Genomic DNA, 26,966 nt, shown 5'->3' with positions numbered 1-26,966 from the left:
TTCATTATCACTAGTGATTTATATCTCTTTAATCTCTCAGTGTAATGTGACTTCATATCAGCACCTGTGATATAAATAAACTAAGTGGGTCAGGTTGGTAAACCTGGTGAGTACATAGGGTTTTTAACCCACAATAATATAATTATTATGTTTAATCATCAAACAGTTAACCCAATTACTCATCCCCATTATCTTCTTTACTCTTAAGGATCTACCCTAAGAATCAAATATTTCTCATTCATTCATTCCTAAGGATTATCCTAAGGAATAGGTACGAAGTCCATCGTTGTCAATGACACAGTTGTCAAGCACAACTGCTAGTTCTATCACTTAGGCGCACCAGAATTGTGACATTCTACGTGAGGCGCAACTGCCAATATTGTCCTTCGAGCACAGCTGCTAGGTTTATCTCGTTTATTGACAGTATCGTTTTCGAGAGTCCACTCGCAATACATGTCAATGGGTTTTTAGAGTACACCGGTGAACACATCGTTCACAACACCTACAGGTTGCGATCCTGCTAGTGTTCCACTGGACTGTCTAGAATAGTCTGTGGCTGTCATCCATACTCTGCTAGATGATGGGGCCAGCTTTTGGGAACAAGGCTTCTCACATCGTCCACATCTCACCCTTACCTCATGGTCTATATCACCTCTTAACTCATCATCCAACTCATATTTCATCTACCCATGTTTTACCCAACATATTATGTAGATATAAATACATATACAGTTTAAATCATATAAAACTTGTATAAAATCATTCATCCAGCATAGATAGCAAGTATACAGATAATATACACACATAGCATGTAGTTTATATAAAATACTTCATATCTATGTGTAGTATGAAAGGAACTATGCACTCACCTAAATATTTGGTGATTCCGAACTCAATCAGCGCTTCGCTTCTTAAAAAAAATAATTTCCTTCGACGAAACCTAGTATTATTACCACTAGAGTTTAGTCTATTATTCGCCGAGACTAATTAATAGTCTAGCTATTATTACTATTATATAAGCGTTAAACAATACTTATATAACCCATAATAATAGCCCAAGTACTTATTATAAATTTGTAATAATGTTACTATAATTAAATAAAAGCTATATTAAAAATAGCGTATGCGTAGCTCACTTACAACGGGTTTTATCGAAAACCGGACTTTGCTTGGAGCAGCGTTCCCAAGCCGAAAAACTCTTCTTCTCAGAGCCGTCAAGCACTCTGGGGCTTCCGCCTCGTGCTAGGGAGGTTCCCTAGGCTTTTCGGGGGGTTTCGGGGCTAGAAGAGAGCTTCTAGAGAGAGAGTAAAGAGAAGAAAGAATGGGAAAGATGTGAAGAAAATGAGGGTGTGAGAGGTTCTATTTATAGGGTGAAAATGGCTAAACTTGGTGCCACATGTCACCATCTAGTGGCAAGACTTGGGGAGAAATCAATGGCCAAGATTGTGCCACATCACCCATTTTCGCACAACACACTTCCGACTTCTAAAATCCGTAACTTTCACATACGACCTCCATTTTTGACGTTCCTTATATCTACGCGTAGGTAAAAATAAGATATACAACTTTCATTTTGACTTCGTCGGCTAATTCTTGACAGATTAAAATTTAACAGTACGAGGAGATTATACTGTTAAATGTTCTCGTAAAATTCTTAACTTCTACATACGGACTCTGTTTTCGTCCGTCTTTTTACCGTTGAGTTCCTATTAATGTGATCTTCAATTCTCATTTAGGCCTCGTAGGCCAAAAACCACTCGATCTAAAATTCGAGTTTCGGGCTGTGCACTGCTAAGCCAAATCTTAGAAAATTCATAACTTCCTCATACGAAGTCAGATTTTGGCGTTCTTTTTTTTGTATGTTCTCGGTTTAAAGTATACTACAACTTTTGTTTAGATTTCTAAGGCTAAAAAGTCCTCCATCGTAAATTCACTATTTATGTCTCCCGATGTCGTGCCGGTTTTGCCGTAAAACTTCGACGGACCATAACTTCTTCGTTATAACTCGGATTTCAACGTTATTTATATGTATGGAACCCTTGATACGTATTCTAAAACTTGGTTAATATTATTTATTCTAAATAATATTTTGTCAAAAAGTCATTTTCGACCCCTATTGCCTCTAAGTTGACTAGCTCGGATCTACGGGCGTTACACGCACAAAGCAGTAAAGTCTTGACCCAAAACAATATGTCGACATATAACAATTAACAAACATAATCAATAAACAGATAATCATGCAATTAAAAAGTATAGGTAATCCTACAGATATACCAGTCTATGCATATCAGCAACTAACATATAATCTAAGCAGTTATCGCGCTCAAAAATATAATAGCGGTCACCGGCCGCTATTTGAAATCGCGGTTCTCGCGGCGATATAGCGGTGATATAGTGTTTTTTATATTATTTATAATTTATATATATTAAAGTATTAATTAGTAAATCACACTTTAAATTTCAACCCAATCCAGTTAATTAGTTAATCAGTAAATCATAATTCACATATTATATTTAGTTAATCATACTTCACAAACCGGTTTCCAATGCCGCAGTTAATCATACTTTAATACAATCAACAAGAAAACATATGCAATACTTACTATTTTATCATACTTTAACACAATTGCAGTTATCAAATGAAATGATTATGTAATTTGATAGTTAATCATAATGTAGTACTTCAAGTTTTCGATACAATTAACAAGACAACATATACATGGTTTTAATGGAAGTCATGACAATCACAAAATTACAATTTTATTTAATAGAATGATACAAAAGTTTTGGTTTGGGCTAAAAAAAAACAAATTTATTCAATGGAATGACACAAAAAATTGTTTTTTTTTTATGTAAATTAGCCCAAAAATGGAATTTATTCATATAGCGGTTATAGCGCTGCTATAGCGGTGACCATAATCGCGGTAAATAACGATAAATCGTGGCGCTAATAGCATCACCGCTATTCTAAATCGCTATTTTGAAATAACGTTTCCTTACCTCCGCTAACCGCTATTGCGCCGCTATAGCACCACTATAGTGCAGTTATTGACTACATAGCATATAATCATAAAGATCTATCTTATACTCAACAAATCAATGTATAGCATGATATCAATCAAATGGGCCAGACTTGGTGCCTTCGACCAGTAAGTACAGGAGGAAAACTCACCTCATAGTCTTACAAAAAGCTGAATGAGCAACGGCTCCAAATACCGACTCTACAGGCCACATATTCAACAGATAAAGACCAAGGCTCAACTATAGCTTAAAATACCCAAAATACCCTTAAGTCAATCTTGGTCAAAGTCAAAGTCAATGGGTCAATAAGAGTCAACCCAGATCGAGTATGCCCTGCCTACTCGCGATGTAGATCGGGCTCCCTTAGGCATACGACCAACCTACGACAAGCTATGCCTAGCGTATGCAATGACTTAATAACTTCAATTTGAGGGCTTAATTCCTTAAGTCACTACGTCAAATTTCCAGTCTTAGCCCCAAATGGCATCCTAAACCATAAAGTTTCCAACTTTATGGTTTTACATGTCTAGATCAAGCCCAACAACAAAACCCTTACTTATCTTAACTACTAAAGCTCTTAATGGATTGAATGAAGGAATCTCATGGGCCAAGATCATATTTTTATGACTCGAGACATGGAAGCACGTCCAAAAGGACAACTCAAACATTCTATAACATGTCATGCAAAGAAGGACATATTTGGGGACAAAAAGCTCATATTATCATCATGCAAGCTAGATCTAGTAACTTAATCATCAAGGTTGGACTTTTTACCTTCAGGAGATGGAGAATGATGCAAAACTTCCAGATCCAAGCTTGCTTCTAGCTTCTAAGGTTCACCACCACCTTCTACCTCCTTTCAAACACACAAAAACAAACTCAAATGTCTCAAAACTCAATTAATGGGGCTAGGGTTTGCAAGGTAACATCTCCAATGATGGAGGCTGGGAATGGGATGAAGAAATGAGACTTAAGGATCAATAAATAGGGTCCAAACCCTTAAGATTAGGGTTTTCGTCTAGACAGAGTACGCCCAACGTACTCAAAATGGATTTGTTTCCATTAAGAGACCTTACGCCCCGCGTACCATGCTGGTACGCCCATCGTACATGTGTTTCACCCAAAAATTACAATAATGCCACTATGGGCCATTTTGCAAACAAAACTCATTCCAAGGGTCAAATGAAATATTTCCTCATACTAGTGTTAAACTTAGGAATACCTCATCGTTGGGATGTTACAACGGGGCCTGATGCCAGGCAGGGCCCATCTCATATTATTGACATATCTGTTCTGAGCAGGGTTCGACGTCGGCCAGGGTCCTATAGGTGTTGTGCAAGGCACGATAGGTGTTGGGCAAGGCCTAGTGTATGTTTGATATGTATGGTATAAGGTATCTTGGGGAACTCACTAAGCTACGTGCTTACGATTTTTAGTTTATGTTCCAGGTACTTCCAGATCGAATGGGAAGGGCTCAGGATGATCGTATCATACACACCATATTGTTCCACATTTTATTTGACTCTAATGTATTTGGATGATTAATGATATACTCTAATTTCCTCATAGTTTTATGAAAATGTTTTGAATGATGGTTTTGTCATTATAAAACTGAAATTTTTGGTCTTAAAAATTTGGGACGTTACAAGATGACTAAGGGAAGAATGTCTTGTCCAATTTCTATGTATGTTTACAATATTCACCATAACCCTTTTCTTCTTTTGTATAATAATCTCTATTCCAACATTAACTTTGCATTTTCAAAAGGGAATGGACTTTACCACAGATAAACTGAGGTCTCTGGTCAGGAAATGGCAGTCTTTGATTGAAGCACATGTTAATGTGAAGACAACTAATAGCTACACATTAAGAATGTTATGCATTTGGTTCATCAATAAGAGGGTAAACCAGGTCAAGAGAACCCGTTATACATAATCTAGCCAAATTCGTCAGGTATGTTTATAGTTTCACATATAAGATTGAAGTATTTCATCAAGATTAAAGTTCTTGATTATTGATTTTAATATTTTATTTGATATTGTTTGATTCGAAGGAAGATAAGGGGGATCATGATCACTCAAGCTCAGTTTTATAATCTTAAGGAGTTGGTTCTGAAGTTCATTCCTGAATCAATTGGAAACGAAATTGAGAAGGCAACTTCCAGCATTTACCCTTTGCAGAATGTTTTCATCCGTAGAGTTAAGATTTTGAAGGCGCCAAAGTTTGATCTTGGCAAGTTGATGGAAGTCAGTTATTGTTTTTACTTCATAAAATGAGGGTATTTTTGGAATTTTATATTTTGTATTGACTTGTGTTTTGATATGTAGGTTCATAGGGATTACTCTGAGGATGTTAGTAAGGTGGAGAGGTGGGCTGATGAGCCTATTGTTGAAGCAACTAAAGTTATTGGTGCTTGAATGTGAGTTTGTTAGCTTCTTTTATAATTGATAATTTGTTGAGCTTGAAATGGTTAGGATCACTACTAGAAAAACAGCCTTTTACGACGCTCATTGTGTGTCGTAAAAGGCTCAGACGACACGCAAATGCGTGTCAAGGAAGGCCCTGTCATAAAGAGAGACGACGCGCATTTACGACGCTCATTTACGACGCGCTTTTACGACACGCAATGCGTATCAAGAAAGGCCCTGTCATAAAGGAAGACGACACGCATTCGCATGTCGTAACCTTACGACGCACGTGTTAATGACACACATTGCGTATCAAGAAAGCCCCTGTCAAGAAAGGTCATGTCATAAATGAAGATGACACACATTTTTGCGTATCATAATTTTAAATGTTTTAAAAAAATATTATTTATAGATTTACTTATTTTCAAATTAAATTTGTATTTAATGTTTCATAATAGAAAATAAATACCATATACAAAAAATAGAATCCATTGCATAAATTTAATGCCATACAAATAATCGTTCAAATGACTAAGGGGATCCGATTGTACATTATTATTAAGAAAATGGAAGTATATTGTTATAGTTAGAAAATAAATGAGAGTACAATGCGCTACGTTTGGTTCCTCTCATATAGTTTCCGTCTTCAAGATTGCTATCCAATAAGCTTTTAGTATTCGCATGTAGAAATTCCATTGCAAAATGCACACCTGAGAGCTCACGTCCAGGAACAGGGAGGTCTCGTGGCTTTGTTGCCCCCATTGCTAAAATAACCGCATCATTCTCTTCGCGAAGGCGTTCAATTGAGTACACCGGATCGCTTCCTATTTCCATGACAGAGGAACTGCAAAATAGACAAGAGGGTATTTATGTCTTTTTGCAAGTTTCTTCATATAATGAAGAAACAATCTAATATTTTTATAAACTAAGGAAATGCTCAAAATAGATAAGACTGAATAAGTCTTTTAAGGCAATTTTCAACGATGAAAGTGACGAGGGTATTTATGGGTTTTTGGGTGGAACAAAATATCACAACTAGATATTTGAAACTTTCCTTACACAAATCATTCAAAGATGGTCACCTGAAATTGGAGCCACTCCAATATTTGAATACAAGAGAGGTGTCAATTACTCTTGTGTGAACTGTCTTCAATGCTACATACAAAAGTTACACAAGGGCAAATTCGTAAAAAGTCCAACTTTCTCAATTAAGTCAAGATAGAGACCAAGAAAATACTTCATGTATTAATCAATTCAACCTTGAAAACATTAATCAATTCAACCCCGTTGTTTTCAGGTTTCTTCTTATTGGTATCCGTACAAACCGTGAAGGGACCAACTGAGAATCATTTAATGAGGGAAAGGCCAGTATGAGACAAACCGATATATATTCCGACAAAATGAGTCAGGTGGGGAGAGAAGGATGGCGACAGAGGGAAAAGTAGACGACGATGGAGTAAAATCAGGTCTCCGTTGAGAAAAAGTAGATAAAGATGGAGTCGTGGTAGGGTTTGTGGAGGCTTTGCAGTCGGCAAGAAATCGTTTAATCGAAGAGAAATCAAAAGGAATTGGGGTAATAACCCCCAAATTGGAAGCAGCTGAATTTGGAATTGCTTGATATACTTATGTGAAAATCAATAGCGAATTTGGAATCTCAATGGAACCGATATAACCTTGTAGTGCTTTAAAACCTTCCAATGGAACCTAATCAATCATCAATGTTATCGTTAGATTGTATTATATGTATAAACGCATTAATAATTAATTCAGGTATTATATCCTCAAATATACCTTTGATGTACCAGTGACAAATTGAAGCAATCTCGCCCTGTCTTCCTTGTTAAGTGCTTTCACAACCTCCCAAAACCACACAACAACACTAGAACCTAATCTGTATCCTGTGTATTCAGCATTCACCTTCAGATCATCCACTGCATTAAAAACAATTAATAAGGCGAGGTTAAATTTAATCATGTAAGTATGTTTATAATTTTTTTTAAATATACTCACAAAGGAGGCAAAATAAAGGATCTATATTGCCAAATTACTATGCATTCCTACCTTGAGAACATAATTCATGTCTTGAGTTGCTGGTAACAACCCCCTTGAAAAAAATGGACCAAGAGTACTTATATAAATGTGACTTGTTTCACTGCCAAAAGAAGCAAACATTCAATCAAATAGTTGGCGGGCATAATGTTACCCCCAAATTATCTTTGAGAAAAACGAGCGAGTCCTGGTGTGTGTGGGTGGAAAAATACAAATACAAAATTAAAAATAAAAAAGATTGGACGAAAATCACAAAATTTAACCTTAATAAGTAAAGGAAGCTCACCTGCAGTTGTGTCAAATTGTAGAATCTTCATCACTAACATCAACTTCTTGTTGTTTGTCAAAAGGAGCAGCTGAAGCAACTATGACAGAACTGCATACCAAAAGCAGCCTTTCATCGAATGGAATAAATAATAATAATAAAGTAAGATTAAATTTTTAAAAAAGAAAAAAGATAAGTATATGATGTTGGAATTATTACCAATATCTCCATTTATTCTTTGATCTGCATCATCTTAATGATGTTCTTGAGATCTTTCAGAATTGCCATTAAGAAAGCCTGAGCGAATATGGAGTGCAGATGTTTCATTTTGTGTTGGTTCAATCTTTTGTGGAGGGAATTGTCTTTCAGATTGAACTAGAGTTTCATTATGTTGAAAAGATTGTGTAGACATGAAAGGTGGATTCACCTAAATGATCCAAAAGAAACAATCATTAATGTTTAAAAAAAATATTCTGAGAAAATAACTTTTAAAGGTATGTTTACTCTGCTTACATGATCACGAGATACAGGAGCTGAATCTGGGAAAGGCTTAAAGGCAAAAGAAGTGTTATTAGTGTCCTCAAAGAAATTTTCTTTAACCCTATTAGAGGAATCCAAGAACATCATGGAGCTTCTACCATTACCATTTGGAACAAATTGGAACTTTCCAGTAGTTGGAGATGGTTGAACCTACAACAGAAAGGATCATTTAGTATAGTAAATTACTAATATACCCCTAGTTTATCTAGTGAGCTTACCAATGAGTTGGAAAGGAAAACAGGTGATTCCAGAAAAGAAGTTGGGCTAACACCAGGTGAAAATAAATATGGAGATTGTTGAGTTTGTGAATTATCAGAAGATTTTATAATCTCTGTATTCAACCTAAGAGCATTATGACCAGCTCTAGCTGCCATTCTTTCAACAAGAGGTGCCCTTGAGCTCGTTTTTTGATCACCAAACTCACTTGATTTTGTCGCATCGCCATTTTCAGACCCGATTTGGGGATTTGGTCCAGGGAAAGTGAACCCGGTGTCGTTATTGGTATCATTTTTTGGAGGGTCGGGTACTGATCTTGAACCAGGATCCAAATGAAGAATCGATGGAAATGATTGAAAAAACATGATTAAGGGTTGTGATACGAACCTGGAAAACAACACACAGATAGTCAAGGGTAAGCTGATAACAAAGGAGACCCTTTTGTCTCCTCTGATTAGTTGATTCTCTGTGATTAACAGGCCACAACGCAGAGCACACGTCTCTAGGTCCTAAAGCACATGTCTTTAGGTCCTAAAACATACCTTTGGCGAATTAGATCTAACTGACGGACCATGGGAAGGCAAGAATTTGGAGATGTGGAGAACATCGATCGGCTGAGCAACTCGACGACTGTTGTTGAGAAGTATCGAGATAAAGATAAGGTCGGTCATGTAAACAAAAACATACCTTAATCGTACTTAGGGTTTGCAAATTTGAGCAGTCGTTGTAGTCTCCGGTGACGTGAGGTGAGCCCGAGGTCGCTGGTGGAAATAGATGAGCCGAGGTCGCCGGTGGAAAGAGATGACTTGAGGTCGCCGATAGGAGGTGAGGTGAGGGAGCGAACATTACAGAGAGCACTCCTTGAAAAAGCCCTAGATAATGGTCCCTGCAATGGCGGGGTCTTCAACTTTTCTAATTTTTTTGAACACGAGGTTTTAGATTTGGTCAACTCCATTAATGAGGAGACCTCGCAGATCAATTATGATTCACCTTCGCTTTATCTTCTTGTTCTCCTCTTGATGATTTCAGACTCCGTCTCTACGACTTTACATGATATTTTTCAGAAAGGAGTCTTTGTGGAGCATCAGGGTTTTTCTTTATTTCATAACCCTCGCATGTATTGGGTTGAGAGAAAACGAGAGAAGCGGAAGCTTGGAAGAAAATAAAACCCTAGCACGTGCTAGAGAGAAGGGAGGTGGTGATGGCTTAGGGTTTATAGAGAGACGGGAGGTAGAGAATGAAAGGAGAACTAGAGGAGAGAGTGTCAGAGAGGGGAGAGTGGATTGCAAGGATGAAAGATAGATAGAAGAAAGAAAAAACGAGGCAGGTTTTCAAAATTTTGGTGATTCTGTTTCCCCCCTTGTCTACTAAAAGCGCGTTTCATTAAAATTATAAAGCGACAGGTACAGACGACGCGTGTTTAAGATAAAGCGCCCTCCGTGTTTTTAATTTTTTTTCTTGAGACACTAAATTAAGGGCACGCAATAATGCGTGACGTAAATCCTTTAATTTTTTTTGGAGAGATGACACTATTTTAAGGGCACGTCCTTTTGCGTATCATTAATCAGTGCGTGTCGTAAAAAGCACGTCATTAAAAGTCATTTTTCTAGTAGTGGATTTGTTGGTTTTTATTTACATGAGATTAAGGTTGATATTTTGATGAACTTGAAATGGTTAGCATGTGGAGGAGTCTTTCCCTCCAACTTACTCAAAATACTGTTATATCAGTACCACATCAACTTTTTCATTCTCCTCTTTTATATATATATATATATATATATATATATATATATATATATATATATATATATATATATATATATATATATATATATATATATATATATATATATATATATATATATATATACCTCAAATTTTATAATATTTTTATGCAACCATTTCGCGACAATAAAAAATAGGATAATGATTTGAAAGGGTAATAAACTTTAATTTTTGTTGTTATTTAGTCATTGGTCTATTTTTCGTGATGTTTTATTCATTAATAAATTAAAATTGTTTACATTTTATCCTTATGACCGATTGTAGAAGGTCATAAAGAGAAAATATGAACATTTTCAAATAATTATATTTAAGTCTAACATTAAAAAAAATCATTGATTAAATATAAACAGATTTGAAAGTTTTTGTTTTACCTTATTTTTTCAATTATTATCCCCCATTATAATTTATAGGAGTCATTTTATAAAGACTATTTTTTGAAACTTAATATTCCCCACAATATTAATGGTGGTCCATGTCGTCCGAATTTGATGATGTATACGGTATGATTTCACAAATAATTTCATATTGTACCTGCATGGTTTAAGATAATCCTACTATATATTTTTGTCCATCTTAAGCTTATATTAAGGTGATAACAACAAATTTTTTAATTTTAAACTAAAGGAGGTGTTGTAGACCCTATTTACAAAATAATTTCAAAAACTTTTAAAAATTGGAAACCAATATTCTCAAAAAGAAAACTATATTTTTTCCAAAAATTTATTCAAACCTGAAATAAAATACAGAAAATATGGCCATTTGTGGTTATCGATTATATATTTTGAACAATACTTGTTTTGAATAAAAAGTCAGAATTTTTGTTCTTCTTTCTGGACATGATTTTGCTTCTCAGATTATATCTTTGAGTAAAAAAATCAATATCGACTACTCTTAAACTTGGAATGGCTGCCTTCTTAATCATCAACCTTGAATATCTTACATGGGTTAAATTCTGTAGCTTAAATGGTCCAATTCAAACACTTCTTTTTCTGCCCGCCAGACGTTCGATAAAATGTCTAAATGGGTTTTTCAAGTGTTGTAGCCAATTTAGGACTCAAGAAGATGTAGAGTCTCTTCCTGATGTTATTTTTCACCATGCACTCCAACCTTTTGTTGGAGTGTCACATTTTGTAACGCCCGTAGATCCGGGCTAGTCAATTTATAGGCAATAGGGGTCGAAAACGACTTTTCGACAAAAGATTATTAAGAATAAATAATCTCAACCAAGTTTTAGTATATGTTACAAGGTTTCCGTACATATAAAGAGCGTCGAAATCCGAGTTATAACAAAAAAGTTATGACCCGTCGAAGTTTCGCGACGGAACCGACACGATACCGGGAGGCGTAAATAGTGAATTTACGATAGAGCGAGATTTAGCCTTAGATATCTAAACGAAAGTTGTAGTATATGTTAAACCGATAGTGTGCATAAAAAGAACATCCAAATCTGACTTCGTATGAGGAAGCTGTAATTTTTCTAAGATTTAGCATAGCAGTGCACAACCCGAAATCTGAATTTTAGATCGGTCGATTTTTAGCCAAAATAATCTAAACGATAAATGAAGATATCGTTAATAGGAGTTAAACGATAAAAAGACAATCGAAAACGGAGCTCGTATGAGAAAGATATGGACGAAGCTTAGTCCCTACTCTTCGAGCGTTGCGAATTCGATACAGTTTTGTAAATCTGGGATAGAGTGAGAATTAGCTGATGGGATCTAAATGAAAGTTGTAGTACTCGTAAATACCAACACGTGGATATAAAGAACGTCGATAATAGAGCTCGTATGCGAAAGTTATGGACGAAGCTTAGTCCTTACTTTTCGAGCGCGACGAATTCAATACAGTTTTGTAAATCCGAGATAGAATGAGAATTAGCCAACGAGGTCTAAATGAGAGTTGCAGATCTCATTAATAGGAACTCAACGGTAAAAAGACAGACAAAAATGGAGTTCGTATGCGAAAGTTATGGACGACGCTTAGTCTTTACTTTTCGAGCGCGGCGAATTCGATACAGTTTTGTAAATCCGAGATAGAATGAGAATTAGCCAACGAGGTCTAAATGAAAGTTGAAGATCTCATTAATAGGAACTCAACGGTAAAAAGACGGACAAAAACGGAGCTCGTATGCAAAAGTTACGGACGAAGCTTGGAGACTAATTTACTATACAATTCCTATAAATAAGAGATGAACTCTTCATAATTTCCTCACACCTTCAAACCTTTCTTTCTCTCTCTAACTTCTCTCTAACCTCCCTAAACCCCTCCCAAGTCTAGGGAACCTCCTTATCACGAGAAGAAAGCCCCGGAGCGCCCGACGGCTCCGAGAAGAAAAGCTTTCGGCTCGGAAACGCTGCTCCAGCGAAGCCCGGTTTTTAATAAAAACCCGCTGTAAGTGAGCTACGCCTATACTATATTTAATATAGATTTTATTTAATTATAGTAACATTATTAGGACCTTAAAATAATTATTTGGGCTATTATTATGAGTTATATTGAGTGTTATTTAACACTTATATAATAGTAATAATAGCTAGACTATTAAATTAGTCTCGTCAAGCGTTAGACTAAACTCTAGTGGGAATGATACTAGGTTTCGTCAAGGGATAATTGTTTTAAGAGTAACGAAGTGCTGTCCGAGTGCCGACTCACCACCTTTCAGGTGAGTGCATGGTCTCTTTCATCTTACACATAAATATGAAGTATTTTATATAAACTACGTGCTATGTGTGCATATTATCTGTATACTTGCTATCTATGCTGGATGAACGATTTTATACAAGTTTTAAATGATTTAAACTGTATACGTATTTTATATCTATATATATGTTGGGTATAACATGGGTAGATGAATGATGAGAGATAAAAAATGATATGAGTGATCATTGGCAGCTATGGACTTAGTGTCTATTGAATAAATGTTGGTAGCTATGGACTTAGTACCTGATAGATAAACGTTGGTAGCTATGGATTTAGTACCCGATGAATGAACTTTAGCGGCTATGGAATTAGTGCTTTACGAATGAGCATTGGCAGCTATGGACTTAGTGCCAGACCTATAACCCTGAAAGCAAAGGACTTCAGAATGAACGAAGGCAGGATAGATGACTCTTAGGTTAAATCCTTAAGAATAAAGAAGATAATGGGGATGGGTAATTGGGTTGATTGTTTGATTGTTTAAACATAATAATTATAATACTGTGGGTTGACAACCCTATGTACTCACCAGGTTTCCCAACCTGACCCACTCAGTTTATTTATATCACAGGTGTTGATACGAAGTCACATTACACTGAGGGATTAAAGAGATGTAGATCACTTTAGTGTAAATAAATGTAAGTTCCGTTTATGCTTATGTTTCTATATTGACGATGACATCCCAAACATTTTAAAATGAATAAAATACGTTTCTTTGAAAATGTTTTGATAACGTATTTATCGTGTTTTTCTGGGAACAAATTCCACAACCTTTTTATGAAATGAAGTACTCTGATTTTTATAAAGCATAAACAAAATCGGTCTTTTCTGGCCGTGAAAATTGGGGATGTCACACATTTTACTTTGGATTTCTACTTCTCATTTCGAGCCTCCCCTTGAGGCTTTAATAATATTTTTTTGTGTGTTTATGGCGTCTTCTCATACATATGCAAGCGAAACTTAGCTGTGTCCTTTTCAGGAGTTTCATTACTGCCTGAACGGCGAAGTAGGCGGTAAGGGGATTTCTCATATGATTTCTCATATCAAGAGATTTCACCTCCCTATGGATGAGCGTAGAGTTGTGTTGTGAGAGGCTATTTCTTTAGACCATGGATTGTTTATGTTAGTGGCAATAACATTGAGGGAGTTCGGTCAATGGATATATGGGGACTGTATGAGTCTACATGTCGTAAGCTGCTCGTGTCACCACTCAGATGGTCTTGTTAAATTTAATGGCGAGGTTGATGACATGAGCAGCCATATTGTTGGTATTTAAAAGTTGCCACCCAATGAACTGGAGGCCGACCTCAATGAAGGGTTGGTGTTGGATGCTCAGCTCCTTGATCGTGTGTTTAAGTTACCTATCACCATAGTCAAAAGCATCCCTCATAATTATCATATGGCTTTCTCTCAGGCTTTGAAATCAACCCTTTCCAAGGTGGCTGCTCATCTTGGATTCGTTAAACCATGGTTTATATTGTTAATTCTTCCTAGGTGTACTCTCCGGGTGTTCAGGCCCAAGAATAGGCAAGAAAGTAGGTCTGGGAACAGGAAGTCCTTGCATCATTGTAATATCCTAAGTGCATTAGCTACTTGGGGTACTGAAGACAGTATAGCCAAGCTTGTTAAAACTTGGTTGACAATGCAAGGCTGGAGCAATAAGGCAAAAAAGAAGAATACATTCAGGAGGAGAGAACACGGGGCGACAAAAATGTCAGAAAATGTCTCCGTAAGGTTGCAGATTGGCATTTCACAACAGCAGTGAAAGAATTGTGTTCCTTGGGGCTTTCTCCATACGAGGATGATACCACTAAGGCTTTGGAGGATAAGCATTCACACAAGCCACCACCATCTATTTCGAGTACCATATGTTCAGTACCTTCCCTTGTAGTGGATATGGACAATGTCCTTGAGGCATTAAAACATTCACTAAAACAAACCTTGTGTAGGAGAGATGGACTGAGAGCTCAACACATTTTAGATGCTCTTTGTGGAGAAGGTTCAACTATAGCCAAAGACCTCCTACGTTCTATTACATGTGTGGTTAATCTATGGCTAAGGGGAAGATGACCTTCAAGTTTGGAAGAATTTATTGCCTCTGCTCCTCTTACACCGCTTTTAAAACCTGACAAGGGAATCCGACCTATTACAGTAGGCACTATATAGAGTTGTTTGGTTTCCAATCTGGCTATGAAAGGTGTAGGTAAAGAAATGGCCAAGTATCTCAATGATTTTGAATTCGGGGTCGGGTGTCAGGTGGCGCTGAAGTCGTATAACATAGCGCCAACAGGGTGTTGAGTGAGCATCGCAATGATAGGTCTATTTCCATGTTTCCCATGGACTTCTCCATTTCCTTTAACCTTGTTGATAGATCCACATTACTTCATGAGGTCAGATTGAGGTGCCCTTCTATATCCTTGTGGGTAGAATTCTTATATGGTTAAGCAGCAAGGTTGTATCTAGGAGACACGCATATTTCGTTTACTATTGGAGTTCAACAAGGAGCCCCCTTGGAACCAGTTCTCTTTGCCCTTGTGTTGCACCCTCTCTTGCATAATATTAGAGACAATTTCAATCTTCTTCTATATGCATGGTACCTTGATGATGGCACACTTATCAGAGATTCTAAGGTGGTGGCCAAACATTAGACATCATTAAGGTTATTGGCCCAAAGTTGGGCCTTCGATTGAATATCTAGAAAACCAAGCTCTTTTGGCCCTTGTGTGATGGTAGGAACCTGCGTGAGGGGCTATTCTGGGTTGGCATTGGGAGGTCGTCGTTGGGGGTGAAACTTCTCGGGGGAGCTACTAGTAGAGATGCTAGTTTCATTAGCAACTTAACCATAAAGAGAGTTGAAAACACGGTGAATTTGATGCACCTTCTTCCACAGTTTTCTGAATCGCAGAATGAGCTCCTTCTACTTCAGTATTGTATGGGTATTGCTAAACTTCTATTTGGGTTGAGGACATGCCAACCTGTTCACATGGAGGAGGCGGCATTGTTCTTTGACAATGGGTTGTGCGGGGAAATTGAGGACATTGTGGTTTGTGGTGGCCCTTTCTATGGCGACATACAGTTGCGAATTACTTCCCTACCCATTAGTTTTGGTGGGTTGGGTTTATTCTCGGCAATAAAGGCCACCTCATATGCCTTTGTTGCCTCAAATGGCCAATCTTGGGTATTGCAAGAGCACATCTTACGGGATAGCGACATATATAGTATGGATTATGATTATGCATGTGCCTTAGCTTCTCTTCGTAACAAGCTTCCAGACATTGACCTTAGAGGTTTTCCTACTAAGGACACCACCCCCCCTAAATCCCATAATACACTGGCGAGTGCCATTTTTGGTCAAATAGTCCAAGATATGGAAGTGCATTTGTAACATCCCGAGACCAGATATATCTCAATAGCCCTTACTTTATTGTAGTTGTCAAGTTTGGACCTTTATTTGAGAAAAGGTCGTAGCTGAGTACGCAGGGCGTACGCATGTGTACGCTCAGCGTACTCATATGCATGATTTGGACGTGGAAACCACCTAGTAAGTCGGGGGTACCCTCTGGTACGCTGGGCGTACTAGGCTCAGAGTGAAAACCCTAATTGTGTGATGTGCCCCTATTTAAGGAACGTGATGGCCTCATTTCTGGCCACCATTTCCAGTCTTCAACTCCCTCAAAACCCTAATTTTCGTTTTCTTAGCTTGAGTGGACATTTGAAGCTTTTGCGTGTTCTTTGTGGGATTCTTTGAGTGAAGAAGGAGCTTTGAAGAGAGTAGAGTTGGAGTTCAGGCTTTAGATATGAGTTTCCCTTTGGTTGGTGCATCATTTGGAGGCATCAAGCTCAAAGCTTTCTCATTGTTTTGATTTGTGCATATTGTGGTTAATTTTAGGGTTTACGTCCGAAAGCTTGAAGCTTTATGAGTTTGTTGAACTCCGGAGCCTAATACATGTCCCTTTAAGTGTCTCTAGTGGAGTGAACTTAGAAAAATGGGATCTTGGACGTCAAGATCTCCCCATGCATGATATATGCGAACTTTTGTGAGTAAGGAGTGAGAGTTTATGGGTTTTAGACTTTCTTAGCCATGCAAAGGCTTAAAGTCACAAACTTTATGGAGTATCAGCCCCTAGTGAGTCCAGATCTGAGATTATAGTTATAGTCTTAACGGATTAAGACTAGGAGAGAGGGAAACGTAAGTCTGGGACGTACGCTGAGCCTACTCCTAGATGCGCATAGTGTAGCATCGAAGATTCCCGATGCATGCATGGCGAAGTAGTGCGCCCAGCGTAAAGGGCTGTATGCCTAGTGTACGCGCTTGCTGTTGACTTTTAGGGTTTCGTTAAACGGTGGACTTTAGAGGCCATGGAAGGGTAAAATGGTCTTTTATCCTTCTGAGAATTAATAGTGGGTTTAGCCTAACCTCTTTGGGGTCGTTTATTAAATAGAGTTAATTACGATATATGTTAGGTGGAGGCTAGACCGTTGGTTCGAATACGAGACATACTTGCTTTACTTACGAGGTGAGTCTGCTCACTATACTTACCTGAGTGGCAATAGTGTGTGACTGGAGGGTCTTATTTGAGTTATCGACCGGAGGGTCCTATGTGCTTATATTGAGTTATGTGATATTATGCATTTTGTCTTTGTGATATATGATATATTATTTTGTGCATTACTGAGTTAGGATCGGAGGGTCCAACCAAGTTGTGAGAGCGGAGGGTCTTCACTGAGATACCGGACTGGAGGGTCCAACCCGAGCTATGAGACCGGAGGGTCTTCACTGAGAAACATGACCGGAGGGTCCACACCGAGCCGTGAGACCGGAGGGTCCACACCGAGACGCATGACCGGAGGGTCCATGTCGAGCTATAGCCATGAGAGGCTTATTATTTGTATGTGGTATTTTGGGGAACTCACTAAGCTTTGTGCTTACCGTGTTGTGTGTTATGTGTTTCAGGTACTTCTCAGGATCGCGGGAAGGCGCCGACTAGATTATACACACCTGTTCGAGATTATGTTTGAGGATTCTGGAATATTATCAGTTGTTTGGTTGATTTGTGTTTTGACGATTTATACATTGATGGTTTTTGAGAAATGTTACATTGAGTTTTCTGTGGTTTAAAAATGAAATTTTTGTTTGAAAATTTACGGTGTTACAAGTTGGTATCAGAGCCTTGGTTTGAGGGATTTGGATATACTCTTGGGTATGTCTAGAATCAAATTGAGGATTTGAGAATTTTTATTCTAAAAAGAAATGATTTTTCTAAAACGGGTAAGAGTTTTAAAACGAAAATGAGACGGAGCAATATGTATAATCAGCTAGAGCCCGAATGGTGATTTCCACAAAATACCATTACTTGTTTATATTATGAGATACTTATGAGATGTTAGAGCCGCATGCTAGAGGATAGGCTAGGTACTTCATAAATTAGGGCTAGAGTTGTCTGATTCATGATGCCTTAGCCTAGGGTATGCTATTGATTGATCTTATCTGCTATTTGCTCTGTGTGTACTGAGTAGGAAGAAACATAACAGGAATCTTATAGAGAGAGTTTTGAGTAATATAGGAGAGATACCTGGATGAGCATTGAGGAATCTACCGAGAGAGAGAGAGAAAGAGAGAGAGAGAGAGTAGTTATTATCTGTCACACCCCCAAACCAGAACGGCGGAATCGTTCGAGGGCGGATGACTTCATGTAGTATCGTAACAATTGAATACATAGTAAAGAAAGCAATACAACCATCACATATATAATTGAAAAGTTTACATTGTTTAAAGGTACTTGTTTCAAAAGAAAATTACAATATGATGTTTAAAATGAAATTAAACTAACGCCATAGCGTCCATTCTTCAAAAGCTGTAGTTTTACCTGTATTGCTGAATCCCTGAGAAATACAAGTGGTTTTGAAAGAGTAGGTCAGCATTTAAGCTGGTGAGTTCATAAGTATTTAGTGACAATGTTTATATGAAAAAGAATGAAAATGGTTTGTTCTTGTTAAATGTTCCAAGAAAATCCTATATTTTCTACTATAGTAGATGGTAGTCTGATTGTTCCAAAACTGTAATTGCAATAGTGCTATTCATGCCTAAAATAGTAGTTTTATGTGTAAATCGTTAAGGCATTTGAAAAACCCTGTAAATCAATGTGTTTTTAATACTCCTTGTGAGTCTTATAACCATACTATTTGACCAGGATGCCTATATCAACGTTCTTTAAGCATTGGAAAGTTATGACGTTTGTCACCCCAGCCTGCCGGCCTAGTTGTAGCTAACAACTTAGGTGCGGGATTGTCAATCCCGTATAGATCTATACACAAGTATCACGCTCTCCCTACAAGGGATTATGGTATATAATACAGGACTTAAAATGCATACTCGAAAGTACGTGAAATGTCTCACAAAATTTAGTATAAAACATAGTTACGTATGAAAATGTCCATTTGTTCTTGTATATGAGAATATCTCTTTGATGTAGTGTTCTTAGTATGTAAATTTTCATGATTTCCTCGTAAACTATACCTATTATAGTTTTTCAAAATGTGTTTCGTTCGTATAGTAAACCCTAGTGTAATGCTTACTCATTAGGTAAAGTATAACACGTAAAGTGGCTTGACTGATCACATATACCTAATGTAAAAATGGAGCATTTGATTTGAATATATATATATATATATATATAAACACGTTTTATTTCCACGAGACAAGGTGTTATTGAAAATATATATTTCATACGAGAATGCTCATGTAGTAGTTTAAGAATCACATATGATTACTTAGATAAAAAGTTTATACAGTGAATCGTTAAGTTATACACGATAATAACCGCATGTTTTACTTGCATCCCCCCACCTAATATTGTATAAAAGGCATTTATCAAACATTTAAAAGCGTAGTTTATAGGGGTATGAACTAACTTGAAAGATCGAAGAAGGCGAGATGAAATCCGAGCAGAACTTTGACTCGAGAAAGCAGATTTTCTCGGGATTCTCGAAAATCTCGGGAGCACAAACGACCTTTGGGGCTTGAGTATGGAAACCGGGGCTTCGGGATATCACGTGCACGAAAAACGAGGCAAAAACACAAGAAAGATGAGAGGAAATGAGCATTTTCCCCGGAACCCTCGCATCCCTTTTAAAGGGGATGGGAACCGCCTCGGTACGCTGGGCGTACGCGTGCGTCATGCGTGACTGCATCCTCGACTGCCTCGGATCTCGGATGGGACGGGGCATAGCCTCGCATAGGGGGCGACGTGGACGATCCGAGGCCTAGTCCTTGAGTACGCTGGGTGTAACTCGGATTGGCCTGGTGACTCCTCCTTCGGATAATACCGAAATTTGATTTAAATATATATTTTTATTATTTAGTAAACTTCAAAAATTCATATCTTCTTCATACGAACTCCGTTTTTGACGTTCTTTATGTCCACGCGTAGGTGAGACTACGCTCTACGACTTTCGTTTAGACTCTGTCGGCAAATTTTGAAATTATTTTTATTATTTATTTATTAAAAGGTCGAGGTAAGAAAAGTTCGTTAGAAATCCATAACTTCTTTATCCGATGTCTGTTTTTGCCAGACTTTTTACTGTTAAACAACCATTGTCGAGACCTTCGATTCTCAGTTAGGTCATTCCGGCCAAAAGTCGCTCGATCTCGGTTTCGAGTTTTTAGCTGTCTATCGCTATGCCGAACTTGGAAAAATCATAACTTCCTCATACGAAGTCAGATTTGGACGTTCTTTTTATGTACGATTATGGGTTAATGATATCTTACATAGTAGGTAACCAAATAGAGACTTTTGTACATTTTTAATTTCAAAGTTAATTTCATTATTTTCACAAGTGGTTACAATACTTGGCTTTTTAAGTCATTACATAGAATCGAAATATCAGGTTGTCACATCATCCCCCCGTTAGAGGGAATTTCGTCCTGAAATTTAATGTAAACAAAACACTTGTGGATTAGGGAAAAAGATGTGGGTACTTGTGTTTCATCTGATCTTCGCGTTCTCAGGTGTATTCAGGTCCTCGCTTTGCATTCCAGCGGACCTTCACGATGGGTATGCGACTTTGCTTTGTTCTTTTAATTTCCCTATCCATGATTTCAATTGGTTCTTCTATAAAGTGGAGACTCTCGTTAATTTCGATCCCGTCTAGAGGAACGACGAGGGTCTCATCAGACAAACATTTCTTCAAGTTTGACACATGAAAGGTAGGGTGTACGTTATTGAGTTCCTGTGGTAGACGAAGTTTGTAGGCTATTGGGCAGATCCTTGCAAGGATCTCGAATGGTCCGATATACCTTGGGTTTAGTTTCCCACGTTTTCCAAAACGTATTAGTCCTTTCCAGGGCGAGACCTTTAATAACACTTGGTCCCCAACCTGAAATTCCAAGGGCTTTCGTCTTTTATCTGCATAACTCTTTTGTCTGTCTCTTGAAGCTTTTAGTCGTTCCCGAATTTGTACAATCTTCTCGGTTGTCTCTCTTACGATTTCCAGGCCAGTGAGAGAGCTGTCGGGTACTTGTCCCTTGGCTAGTTGTGTGTCACCTACTTCAGTCCAGCATAGTGGTGATCTGCACTTCCGTCCGTAGAGGGCTTCAAATGGAGCAACTTTAATGCTGGAGTGATAGCTATTGTTGTATGAAAATTCGACTAGTGGTAAATGGATATCACACGCTTTACCAAAATCGATTACACAAGCTCTTAGCATATCTTCCAAGGTTTGTATGGTCCTCTCACTTTGACCGTCAGTTTGTGGATGGTAAGTAGTACTCATGACGAGCCTTATTCCCAGAGATTTTTGTAACGATTGCCAGAACCGCTAGGTGAACCTACTATCTCTGTTGGAGATAATGGATATTGGTACACCATGCAGTCGTACGATCTCTCGGATGTAAGTTCGAGTTAGCTTCTCCATCTTATCGGTTTCCTTTATGGGTTGGAAGTGTGCGGAATTTGTTAACCTATCGACAATTACCCAGATGGTGTCTAACCCACCTCCTGTCTTGGGTAATTTGGTTATGAAGTCCATTGTTATCCGTTCCCACTTCCACTCGGGTATTTCGGGTTGTTGCAGCAATCCCGATGGCTTCTGGTACTCTACCTTGACCTTAGCGCAAGTCAGACACTTGCTCACATAGGTAGCGATCTCTGCTTTCATATTCGGCCACCAATACAATTTCTTGAGGTCCAAATACATCTTGTCCGAACCTGGATGCACGGAGTATCGAGTCTTATGAGCCTCGTTCATGACCACGTCTCTGAATCCACCAAACTTCGGTGTCCAGATCCGATCCATGAAGTAATGAACTCCGTCACTCTTGACTTCAAGATTTTTGTCCATTCCTCTTAGGGCTTCACCTGCCACGTTCTCTGTTTTCAAGGCCTCTCCCTGAGCTTCCTTGATTTGTGTGAACAGATATGAATGGATCGTCATGGTTAAGGATTTCACTCGGCGACCTGAGTATTCTTTCCGACTAAGGGCATCAGCCATTCGCTTTTCCTGGGTGATAGCGAATCTTGCATTCGTAGTCATTCAGTAGTTCAACCCATCGTCTCTGCCTCATGTTGAGTTCTTTTTGGTTAAGGATGTGCTGAAGGCTCTTGTGATCGGTGAAGATCATGCATTTCGTGCCATAAAGATAGTGTCTCCAGATTTTTAGCGCGAAAACAACTGCTCCTAGTTCAAGATCGTGGGTAGTGTAGTTAACTTTGTGCGTCTAGATTTGTCTTGAGGCGTAAGCGATGACCTTACCTCGTTGCATTAGTTCGCATCCAAGACCTTGATTAGATGCATCACAGTAGACCACGAAGTCTTCTGTTCCTTCTGGCAAGGACAATATACGTGCGTTGCACAGTGCTTGCTTCAGTGTTTGGAATGCAACGTCTTGTCTTTCTTCCCAATTGAAAGTAACACCCTTTTGGGTCAGGGTGGTAAGTGGTTTCTCAATCTTCGAGAAGTTCTGTATGAACCTTCGGTAGTAGCCAGCAAGGCCCAAGAATTGTCGAATTTCCGTTGGGGTTCTTGGAGCTGACCAGTTCTCGATTGCTTTGATTTTGGAAGGGTCCACATGTATTCCGTCTTTGCTAACCACGTGACCTAGGAAATCTACCTTCCGAATCCAAAATTCGCACTTGGAGAATTTTGCGTATAGCTTCTTTTTTCTTAGCGTTTCCAAGACATGTCGGAGGTGTTGACTATGATCCTCTTTATTCTCTGAATAAATGAGTATATCGTCTATGAACAAGATCACAAATTTGTCCAAGAATGAACGACACACTCTGTTCATTAAGTCCATGAACACCGCCGGTGCGTTTGTTAATCCAAAGGGCATCACTACAAACTTGTAGTGACCGTAACGAGTTCGAAAAGCTATTTTGGGAACATCTCCTTCCAAGACTCGTAGTTGGTGGTACCCGGATCTTAAGTCGATCTTTGAGAAATAACTCGCTCCCTGGAGTTGGTCGAATAGGTCGTCGATGCGTGTTAGTGGGTATCGGTTCTTGATAGTGAGCTTGTTAAGTTCTCGGTAGTCGATGCACATACAGAAAGATCCATCCTTCTTCTTTACGAATAAGACTGGTGCTCCACAGGGTGAGAAGCTTGGCCTGATGAATCCTTTGTTGAGTAGTTCGTTTAGTTGGCTGGATAACTCCTGAATCTCTGCCGGTGCTAGACGGTACGGCGACTTAGCTATTGGTGTAGCTCCGGGAATTAAGTCGATTCTGAACTCGACTTGACGTTCCGGTGGAACTCCGGGAAGATCTTCAAGGAAGATATCGGGAAAATCGCAGACATCTGGAATGTCTTTGATGCTCTTCGTGTCTTTTTCCTTATCTACCACATGGGCTAAGATGGCATAGCACTCCTTACGTAGGTATTTATGGGCTTTGACGCAAGAGATGATTTGTAAGTTGGTACCGGGTTTATCACCATAAATGACAAGAGTTTCGCCGTTTGGCAGATTCAGGCGAATGACCCTTTCGTGACAAAGTATATCGGCATGGTGTAGGCTTAACCAATCCATATCAATGATGACATCAAAGCTCTTTATAGTGATCGGCATTAGATCAATTTGAAATGAACGTTTGTTTAGAGTTAGTGTGCAGCCTATGTACATATCATTCGTGCTTTCTGTTCTACCGTTTGCCATTTCTACTGTGAGTATCTTATTGAGTGTTTTAGGGTTCTGTTTTAGTATATGCTTGAATTTATGACTCACAAAACTCCTCTCTGCACCATAATCAAAGAGTATGCATGCATAAACGCTATTGAGGAGAAACGTACCCGTAACCACCATGGGATCAGCTATCGCTTCGTTCTACCCTATTGCTAGCACTCTTCCTATGCTGCCAACATTCCTTGCCTTAGGGCAGTCCCTCTTATAGTGTCCAGCCTCACCGCATCCATAACATGCATGGCCTACACTGGCTCCTTGGACTTGGGTGATTGGTTGTGCTGGTGCTCTACAGAAACGGGCAGTGAGCCCCTTCTTGTTGCAGTTGTTGCAGTGCATCTCCCGACAATTTCCCTTGTGATGGAAATTGCATTTGCTGTACTTTGGTAGGTTCCCAGCATATGGCTTTGCTGGTGTAGTGGTAGTTTGAGCAGCAGTGGGGGTAGTAGCGACATGGACTGCCAAGATCTGTTGTTTCTTAGAAGGTTCCTGTGAAGGTTGACTCTTCCTTTTGTTCCAGAACCTCTTCTTGTTGTTGTTGTTGGTATTGTCGTTGTTGTTGTTGCTTCCTCTGGGTTGTTCCGGTGTGGTAGTTGCGAAGTTTTGGCAGACCCCATGGTCTACGAGAGCTTGTGCCAACTATTTGGCGCTATCAAAGGTGATTGGTTTGGACGGTAGAACACTTCCTCGAATCTGGGGTGACAGTCCCCAGATGTACCTTTCGATCTTCTTGCTCTCTAGAGCAACTATTCCTGGGCAAAGGATTGCCAAATCACTGAACCTGTTGGTATAGGTCGTGATATCTGAGCCTACCATGGTAAGGCCCCAAAGTTCCTGTTCAAGCTTTTGCAATTCGCCTCGAGGACAGTACTCCTGCAGTAAGATTTGTTTTAGGTTCTCCCTGCCCATAGAGTTAGCCACTACTAGCGTTAGTGACTTGACATGGCCATTCCACCATGTCAGAGCTCTCTCAGAGAAAGTACAGGCAGCGAACTTCACTTTATTCCCTTCCGGACAAGAACAAATCTCGAAAACTGCTTCAGTTTTCTCTATCCACTGTGATAGAGCCATTATCCCTCCAGTCCCATTAAAAGTAATGGGTTTGCTATTCATGAAATCCTTGTACGTACAATCCCCTGAACGACCTGGTCGTTGGCCATTCGTAGAACTATTCACTCCCCCACCAGAACCATTGTTACTCATTTGGGCCATTGCAGCTGTTACTGCAGCCGTTACAGCAGCTATCAATGCGGCATTTTCCATTGATGGAGGCGGTGGTGGTGGAGGCATCGTTCCCGGCCTGGGTCTTAGGTTTGGATGAGGAGGCATCGCATTGCCAATAAATAAAATAAAAGACTATAAGTTTTAATGGTTGAGAGTTGAATGATAATGAGTTAACTATCTTTAATAGTTCGAGAATTTGGTTTGACCAACATAGGGTTTTGAGTTTGATTTACCAATGGAGTTTGAATAACAATAAATGAACTCATGAACTCGAATGAAATGCATAGAATTAACACACAAAAGAGATATGTCCTATATATATTAAACATATGGTTGTGTTACATCCGAAGTTAGAAAATTATGACCTTTCTAAAGGTCTCCGATTACAGGAAGTTAAAGAGGGTAAGACTCTTAGTCGATGGTCCTATTCTATATCAAAATTTTGGGATTCGGCAAGCACTACTTGCAACGTAGGTTGCGCTTGGAGCTTGACTCCGCATCCGATTGCTTTGCTTCCATAAGACGCCTATCGAAGGCGGCTTGTTGTTCCCTCGTCTCGGAGATGGATGCAATCATTTGTGCTGGTATGCGTCGGTTTGGAGTTGGGTATTATCCTGTGCTCTGTCCAGCCTACGGATGTCGGAAGTGTGAACCTGTACTTCCACGTTGACCTCACGAATCTGGCTAGCTTGAACCCCAAATTGATAGGACTGGTTGGCTAGCTTGCTCACCATGACTGGAAGTGCTCGATCGGTTGAACCTCCGCCGCGAACATCGTATAAGTCTCAACACATGCCGTAGGGAGGACGTATCCCTTGTTGATCGCTCCAATGGTGGAGGTGACTTCCCCAAACGGGTGTCGGTCCCTGGAAGTTCCTCCTAATAGCGGGAGGTTGAGCGACTGGAGGGTCGACTACTTCTGGTTCTGAGTCCGTCCCAGAGTCATCCCCCCTTCCAACTCGACGGGTTCTTCATCCTCTTCGAGATCTTCTTCGATCCATCCCCCGTTACCTTAGTTGGGATAGTAGGGGTCGCTGGGGTGATGAAATCCAGCCATTGAGTCTATACGTGAACAGGGTTATAGGAATTGAATAAATTATGAAACATGTAAAACTAAACATGTCGATTAAACTATTGCATGTACCAAATACTCCTATAGTATTTAAATTTATATGCTTGATACTGATGTTTATTTTTTGTAAGTTTTGACTTGTTGCTCACTACGACCCTTCCTCGACATACGTTAGTCTAATCTCGGATAAATATAGTTGATCAGGCTATATTCGTCCCAAATTCGATTACATATATCGAGAGCTAATTGTAGTGTCCAACTCGTCTCAATACTTCTTGTATAGTTCTAACCATGAAGATATATCGTTGTAAGCATGTATTTGTATTTTTTTTACGACCCAAATAATCTAAATTAAATGAAACGAGGCCTTAGGTGTAAAAACGTTTTGTCAGAGGGTTTTAGTCCCTTATGCATTTATACTTTGTATATCTTATGTTGTTCGATATACTTAGTTCACTATAAACAATGCTTAGATACCAATCTGTCACACCCCCAAACCAGAACGGCGGAATCGTT

General features: G+C 38.9%; 1 protein-coding gene and 1 pseudogene across 1 annotated transcript; one reads left to right on the top strand and one right to left on the bottom strand.

Moving 5' to 3' along the window:
* The first annotated feature begins 3,804 nt into the window (after nt 1-3,804).
* Nucleotides 3,805-5,438, top strand: LOC111884646 (40S ribosomal protein S3a-like; annotated as a pseudogene).
* Nucleotides 5,439-7,996: 2,558 nt separating this feature from the next.
* On the bottom strand, nt 7,997-25,444 carry LOC111884647 (uncharacterized). The gene is made up of 4 exons (XM_052765642.1): nt 25,281-25,444; nt 8,502-8,886; nt 8,257-8,433; nt 7,997-8,170 (listed from the first exon to the last, which is right to left on the bottom strand). Exons 1-4 carry the CDS (start codon nt 25,442-25,444, stop codon nt 7,997-7,999), a joined length of 900 nt encoding a protein of 299 aa, XP_052621602.1.
* Nucleotides 25,445-26,966: the final 1,522 nt, after the last annotated feature.

The sequence above is a fragment of the Lactuca sativa genome, chromosome 7 (assembly GCF_002870075.4).
Source record: "Lactuca sativa cultivar Salinas chromosome 7, Lsat_Salinas_v11, whole genome shotgun sequence".
Taxonomy (NCBI): Eukaryota; Viridiplantae; Streptophyta; class Magnoliopsida; order Asterales; family Asteraceae; genus Lactuca; species Lactuca sativa.
Note: the sequence above shows the minus strand (reverse complement) of the source record. Positions and strands in the feature narration are given on the sequence as shown.